Genomic DNA, 7,850 nt, shown 5'->3' on the forward strand with positions numbered 1-7,850 from the left:
GAATTGGGCTCAGGCACATAATGTGCAAACACAAGGAACTTAAAAAATCCAAACATTTTCCCCAAGTCCAGAAAAGAAGGACCCAAATTCAGCCTACTGAAGACTAAGGGCTCTGGATGCTGGCTACTGGGCAAACTCCCAGAAAAATACATTGTTAAAATCAGGGCTGCCCATCAAGTTCTTTGTGGATGTTGACAGACTAGTTCTAAAGTTTATATAAAGAGGCTAAAGACCCACACTAGCCAACTCGATAATTGAAGGAGAGGATTGGCACTACCTATCCTCGAGACTTACTATAAAGTTACGGTAATCAAGACAGTGCGGTATTGGCAAGAGAAGAAACAAATAGATCAATGGAACAGAATAGATAGCCCAGAAATAGATTCACATAATTATAGTCCACTGACTTTTGACAAAGGAACAAAGGCAATACAACCGAGGAAAGATAATCTTTTCAACAAATGGATGTCCACATGCCAAAAAAAAAAAAAAAAAAAAAAAACACGAGAAGAATCCAGACACAGACCTTACACTCTTGACAAAAATTAACTCAGAATGCATCACAGACCTAAATGTAACGTGCAGAACTATAAAACTCCTAGAAGACAACATAGCAGGAAACCTAGATGACCTTAGGTATGGCGATGACCTTTTAGGTAAACACCATAGGCACTATTCATGAAAGAAGTAACTGAGACGCTGGACTTCATTAAAATTAAAAATTTCTGTTCTGTGAGAGAATGGTAAGAGAATGAGAAGACGAGCCACCATCTGGGAGAAAATATGTGTTTTGCAAAAGACACATCTGATAAAGGGTCATTATTCAAAATATAAAAAGAGAAAAACAAACTCAAAACTCAACAAGAGAACAAACAACCCGATTAAAAATGGAGAAAAGATCTGAATAGACATCTCACCAAAGAAGATATACAGATGTCAGATAAGCCTGAAAAGAGCTGCACATCCCATGTCATCAGAGAAATGCAAATTAAAATGAGATACCACACAATACCTGTTTGAATGCCCCGACTCTTGACCACTCACACCACCAGTTGCTGGTGGGGAGGTAGAGCGAGAGGCACTCTCACATGCTGTTGGTAGGAGTGCACAATGGTTCCAGCCCCTTTGAGAGACAAGGTGGTGGTTTCTTACACAACTAAACGTATCCTTACTCTACGAGCTAGCAATCACATATCCTATTTACCTGAATGAGTTGAAAACTTATGCCATGCAAAATCCCACACATGTATGTTTATGGCAGCTTTCTTCATAACTTCCAAAACTTGGAAGCATCCAGATGTCCTTCAGTAGGTGAATGAATGAACTATGGTACATGCAGACAATGAAATATTATTCATAGCTAAAAAGAAGTGAGCTATCAAGCCATGATAAGACATGGAGGGAACTTACATGCATATGGCTAAGTGAAAGAAGCCAATGTGAAAAGGCTACACACTGTATGATGTCAACTGTAAGACATTCTGGAAAAGGCAAAACTATGGAGACAGTAAAAATAACAGTGATTGCCAGGGGTTGGGAGGTGGGTAGGGATGAACAGATGGAGCACAGAGGATATTTAGGGAAGTGAAACTACTCTGTATGATACCGTCATGGTGGATACAGGTCGTTATACATTTGACCAAACCCATAGAATGTATAATACCTAGAGTGAGCCGTCTTGTAAACTATGGACTTTGGGTGACTATGATGTCTCAATGTTGGTTCATTAATTTCGACAAACGGACCACTTTGGTGAGGGATGTTGATAATGGAGGAAGTTGTGCGTGTGTGAGGGCAGAGGGTATATGGGAAATCTCTGTACCTTCCCCTCAGTTTTACTGTGAAGCTAAAACAAGGCTGGAGGAAATTTGATAAATCTCCAGTTCGGGTGAGGAAACTGACCTGGCCAAGGTGTATAGCAACAAAACTTGGGTTGGAACTTCTATTCTTTCCATGGCTCCAAGAAGAGTCAAGCGTCCTGAAGCTGGTTCAGGAATACTTGAAATGCCCAACTGTCTTTGTCTTGACAGCGGTGTGCTCACGTAGAGACAGTATCGTGGGGGTGGTTCAAAGCTCTGGAGTCATGTGAGCCTGACTAAACCCCAGAACTACTACTTACTTCTTACATACAAGGTAGTGTGACCCTGAACCCACTACTTGACTGTATGACCCTCAATTTATTCATCTACCAAATGGACAAATAAAATCTATTCTACAGGTTAAAGTGAGAGTTCAATAAGATGATACATGAAATGACCTTAGAGCAAATGGCATTTACTGCTGCTATTATGATCATTAGTTATTATTAGCTTGGAGCAAACAGGGTCACTGCTGTGGTGATAGGAGAACAGAATCTGTGTGGTTGTCTATTTTCCTGAGCTGTCGTGAATGAGGGGTGGGCTTTGTGGTTGGAGGAGGAGCTTAGTAAGGGGGAAGGAACTGCAAAGGGAGGAAGGGTCCTGTGGCTTCTGTCCTGACCTGGTCCCACAAAATGGAAATGGAACAGCAGTTAAAGGTTTGGCGTTAAGTTAAAGTTACGCTAAAGACAGCGTGGGCCTGGGACAGAGGGCAGTGAGCGCAGCTGTGTCCCCGCACCCGCCTGTTTGCTACAGACCATGATGACAGGGGCTTTAGACTCAGGGAAGCTCCAGAAAGAAACAGCTGAGGCCAGAGGAGTGGGTAGGAGACCTGGACCCCTGGCTTGGATGGAAATATTGGGGGACATGAACATATTAACTATACCTGAGGATGCCCAGATATACCTGGGGAGGCCTGAGTATTAGGGCGGGAAGAATGAAGACCCAAATCAGCAGCTTGGGGCATCTGTATTTATGTGAATTCATTAACACCCAGAGGCCTAATTGTTTCATGTGTCTTCTACTTTCAACTGTGTAATAAGCTTGCTGAGAGCTGGGATGACCCTGAGTCTTACATTTCCGTACCTACACGGAGTCCGGTATGGTGTCTAGCACACAGGGGAGTGTTCAGTAAATATTCAGTAATTGATTCCTTGTAGATTGGTCTTGAACATGAGGCAGTAGAGGAGAAGCTTTTCCTAATCTTGAGTCATTTTGACATCTTTTTGTTATGGACGCACTAATGGAGGCTTCCCCAAATGGCATCATAATAATATGATGTATGATATGATGAGATATGATGAGATGAAATAATATAATATAATGTATTTAATGTAATGTAATAGAATAAACTTATTTGTATTAAGTGCCTGTAATAAGCCCAGCATTTAACCAACGTTACCATTTAGCTGCCTAATAATGACACAACTTTTATTATTACTGTTATCTCAGTTTCATAGATGAGGAAACTTAAGCCCAGAAAGGTTATCTAACTTGTGTAAGGTCACGTAGGTGTGTCTGCCAGGACATAGGAGTGATAGCTGTGGGGACTTCATGGCTCAGCGTGGTCTCTTGGTCCTGTTCAAAAGTGCAGTACTAAGCAGATGACGCCTCAGAAGCTGGTGACATAAACATAACTGAGGCTGGGTGGGGAACAGGAGCCTCAGCTTTTGGAATTGTGAGCTCCACAGTGGCAAATCAGAGGCTATAAATGCTCACCCGCTCAGATACAAATCAGGCCTGTTGACACAAGTGCAGAGCTTCAGGGACCCCTGAATTCTTGTTTTATGATTCTTCCACCCATTGAGTTTGGGGGAGAACCTAATGCATTCTATCCTGAAATGACAAGCTGACTTGGCCAACATAGTTTATGGCCTTCTCTGAGCACAGGGCGAGGCCATGGGAGTCGGGTGGGCACTTGCAAAACTGACCCTTTAGAGAGGAGGCTACTTGGCTGGTGCCAAATGCAGAGCAAAGTCCCGCAGAGTGGGTGCAGGGGTCTGCTGGTCTGTCAACTACAGCCAGTGGCACTTTTCATAGTCATGCTTCAAATGACACTGTGATCCTCTGTTTTGTGCACTTTCAGATTCTTTCCCCAGGCCGATTTTGCTATGTTATTAAAGCTTGGCGTCAAGTTCTATGGTAAAGCGTTTGTCTTCTTCCATGCGGTTCAACACCCCAGCCAATGATCTGTCTTTCTTACTTCCCTTGAGTCAAGCTCATGGTGACTCTTGGCTATCAGGGTTATAGAACTCTCCTTAGTAATACTTTAGCCAGTATTTTCGGAGGGCTACTGAATGCCAGAAACTATACGAAGCATTTTACATGCATTACTTCATTTAACAGCTGCAGCAAACCGATGGGACAGCTGTTCACACACGTGCCTCTAATACAGCCCATCAAAGACCTGGCTGCACGACTTACACAAGTGAATGTACTGAAATGAGATTCTGCTTCTTAGCTGAAAAACCACAGAACCTGTAAACATCATGTAGATGATTACTCCAAAATAGGGAGATAAAAATACAAGCACTTTATTTGGAAAAGCAAACACAAAAGATAGGTGTAAATTCAAAGTGTTTACATGCTTCCATTTTGAATAATTCAGTTAAGAACCTATACAAGTTTGTTCCCAGAAGCTAATGCATCAATCACTAGTCTCCACTAAGGAAAAGGAATTCTAAAAATCAACATGGTTTTCAATAACTCAGATTTCACTATTTATATAGAAACCTAGAGAGACCAATAATATCCAATAGCTTCAAAAGATAAGCTAAAGACTTTTTGATGTAATCAATTTACCAATGTTTAATATACACACAAGGAAAATACACTCACTCTATAATTTCTTATAAAATAGCAAGTAAGGAGTAGATGTAGGAGATGTAGAAGGGGAAAGAGAATTCAAAAAGTCCTTCTCTTCAGTAACTTTCACTTGAGAATCATTAAAAAGCAACCACTTCCCCTCATACCCCTTTAAGCTTTGCACTGCATATGAAATTTTGTTTTCAAAATCACTCATGTTAATGCCTGTTTGGTCATTGGATTCCTTGTTTCTATCAGATTCATGGGTCCCATTAGTATTGTTAGTCTCAGAATTTCTATTTTCAGCAAATGCTGCACTGGCAACTTTATCAGGATGAGATGCTTTGTTGAATAACTCATAATCTGCTTGAGTCTTTTGTCCTCTGAGAAGTCCAAGAGTGTCTACATTTTTTTTGTTCAAAACTTTACTTGGCTGGGTATTTCCACTGACTCTAATCGACACTTCTTCATCGTCATAGTTTTTGACCACACCCCTTGCTTCCTCCTTGTTCGATGGTCCTGGCTTACCTACTTCACACATTTGGTCGATCACAAAATTTTCCTCATCTAGTTCTAAACTGTTAAGGTCAGTGACTTTCACAGAAGCAGTATAATGCCCGCTACTAATTGTAATGCCACTATGCATCACAACTGCAAATAATCCATAGCTGTCCTTGGTTGGCTTTGTGCTCCATTCTTCTAGTGACAGTTTAAGGGGTATCAGTAAAGGAGTGTTGATCTTGGAAAGTCCACCACCATAACAATCAAACTCCAAGCCACTAGCAGCAAAGCACTTCAAATGAATAGTTAGAACTTCAGGCATTGCGTCAAACAAAAGACTTCGTTCAGCTTCAGTATAATGATGGCAATTTTCACAGAAATATTTATTTTCTCCTCCAATCCTCTCCACTGAAGCAAACTGGGAAATTGCCCATCTCAGGGTCTTCATGTCTGGTTTTGGCTCTGAAGAACTTTCAGGACTCTCCTCTACTTTGGAAAGCTCATCTTCTTGCACTGGTACGATGACGTCTTGAAACTCTTCTCTTCTTTCTGTTAAACTTTCACATTCTAAGCAACGAGTCCTTATTACCAGCTGACCTTGAAATAATTTCTCCACCAGCTCAAAACCAATTGGCTCTGCACCTTTGTTGATGGGCTTAACTTCCTTCACAGGCATAACATTCTTCCCTGGAGATTGAAGTCCACAACCATCAGCTGTATTATCATTCTCATACTTCCCCATGTCCTCTTCAAGACCACATTCATTTTCTTTAGATTGTCCTTTGGATTCTTGGTTGGTTGTTATTTTACCCAGACTAAAGGATTTAGAAATAATGCTGGGTTGCTTAGCTGTAGACTTGAACCGGTTTCTTTTAACTCTTGATTTCTTTTGTGAGGGTCTTGCACTCTCATTTTCAGAAATGTACTGGGGGATTATTTTAGCAGGAATATCTGATGAATCAACGGTAGCTTTTCTTTTTGATCTGGTTTGTCTCTGGTTTTCTTTCAAAGACTGGTGGTCCTTAGAGACTTTAACTTTTCTCTTCATGTTACCAAGTTCAGTGTCACTTTTTCTTTTCCCATGTACTTTTGGCAGTTTTTCTTTATAGTCTTCAGAATGCCTCATACTGTCCATCTCCATGCTGTTATGGCCACTCATTTCCTCTTTCTGATGTTTTTCTTCTACCTTAGTAGATAACTCTGCCACATTTTTTACTCCTTTTCTTAGGAGGTGGCATGTTTCTTGAATGTGTCCCAAAATACACTGTAATACTTCCTGTGCATCATGCTGTAGATATCCTCCATACATAGGGTTGAGTTTCCTGAGTGTGTTAAGTAGTCGCCTTGGCTGAGTAGCAAGTTTACGAGTATATTTCTCTGGATGTAAGAGAAAACTAGCCTGAAGCTGTTGGACTGAAATGATCAAGGAATGTAAGCTGCATATTAGTTCAAAACTTACTGAAGAATCTCCTTTGCAATTTCCCTTAGCTTTTTGACTGGCTTCATCTTTTAGGGCTTCTTTCTTCCTTGAAATACTGTTAAATAAGTGCTTCACTCCAGATTTAAAACCAGGACAAAAATATAATACCTGAAGTATACTATTAAGATAACAAGTATTGCCGAGATTATTCAGTCCCACAAACGGTAACAAGTTTTTTCTCTTCTCACAGTTGACACGTGAGGACTGTGCTGCAGGAATAACTTGATCAATTTCAGATCCTCTGTGTTCAGAAGTTTTTTTCTTCATTTCCTTGAGAATCTGTGAAATCCAAGGCTCTCTTGGTTTCCTTCTTCTGAAAAAACTTCAAGGGACGTCTGGGTTTTTTTGAGGGACTACCTCTTGAAAGCCTATTACTTTCACGAGGTATGACACGGGGCATTTTCTCTTCAAATCCCAAGGAGTTGAGGAGAATTCATTTATACAGGGACCCTGTAATCACCAAGCATATCTAGAATATAACATTTGACCAGGCGCCGTATCTCCTGCTATACCATTTCTTGCTCCTGGCTGTCCTTATCACTGGGGGTTGTGACATCACCAATGTTTCTCCCGTAACTATGGTCATGGCCCAGAGCGCGAGGTCCGCGGCGGTGACGCCGACGAGTCTAACCGGGCTGAGGGCGGGGGCGACAGGTGAGCCCCTGCCCCGAGCCTGCGGGGGGGCCCGCGACCCACGGAAAAGCTGGCCGGATCGCCCTCCCCGCAGGGGAGTGACCATTCGCTCTCAAGAGCGGGAACCCGGGCTGCGGCTCGGTCCTGCCTGGGCGCCGGCACCGACTACATCCCCGAAGCGGCGCCCGACCGCGCCCGCCCCCGCCCCCGCCCCCGTCCCCGCCCCAGGACGGCAAGGAGCGCCAGAAGCGGCTCCGCTCGCCCGGCGCCCGAACCGCTGGGGTCTTCCCCACGACGCCGCCGACGGGAACTTGGCGCATTTTCCTCAGTCTCAGGACTCGTGTGTTTTAGCCTCCGCCCGCGCCAGCGCTGCGATTGGAGGTGGCGTCCTACGGAAGTGCCGGTCCTAGTCTCCAGGCTGCAGAGACGCGAAAGGCTAGAGCCACCTCACGACCGCCACTAGCCCTCCTGGCACGCACGGGCTCCGGAACCAGCCGGAACGGTAGTTGCCCCAAGCTGGTAACGGGTTCTGCAGTTTCAAACAGCGCAGGCAACGTCACGGGCAGCTCGCCCTA

The 7,850-nt window shown here is 43.3% G+C and overlaps 1 protein-coding gene across 1 annotated transcript; it reads right to left on the minus strand.

Moving 5' to 3' along the window:
* Positions 1-4,667: 4,667 nt before the first annotated feature.
* Positions 4,668-7,042, minus strand: LOC132485949 (ubiquitin carboxyl-terminal hydrolase 1-like). The gene is given in 2 exon segments (XM_060092576.1): positions 4,668-6,900; positions 6,902-7,042. Coding segments are annotated over 2 exon segments (2,346 nt in total). The 3' UTR covers positions 4,668-4,695.
* Between the last annotated feature and the right edge of the window lie 808 nt (positions 7,043-7,850).

This window comes from Mesoplodon densirostris, chromosome 3 (assembly GCF_025265405.1).
Source record: "Mesoplodon densirostris isolate mMesDen1 chromosome 3, mMesDen1 primary haplotype, whole genome shotgun sequence".
NCBI lineage: Eukaryota > Metazoa > Chordata > Mammalia > Artiodactyla > Ziphiidae > Mesoplodon > Mesoplodon densirostris.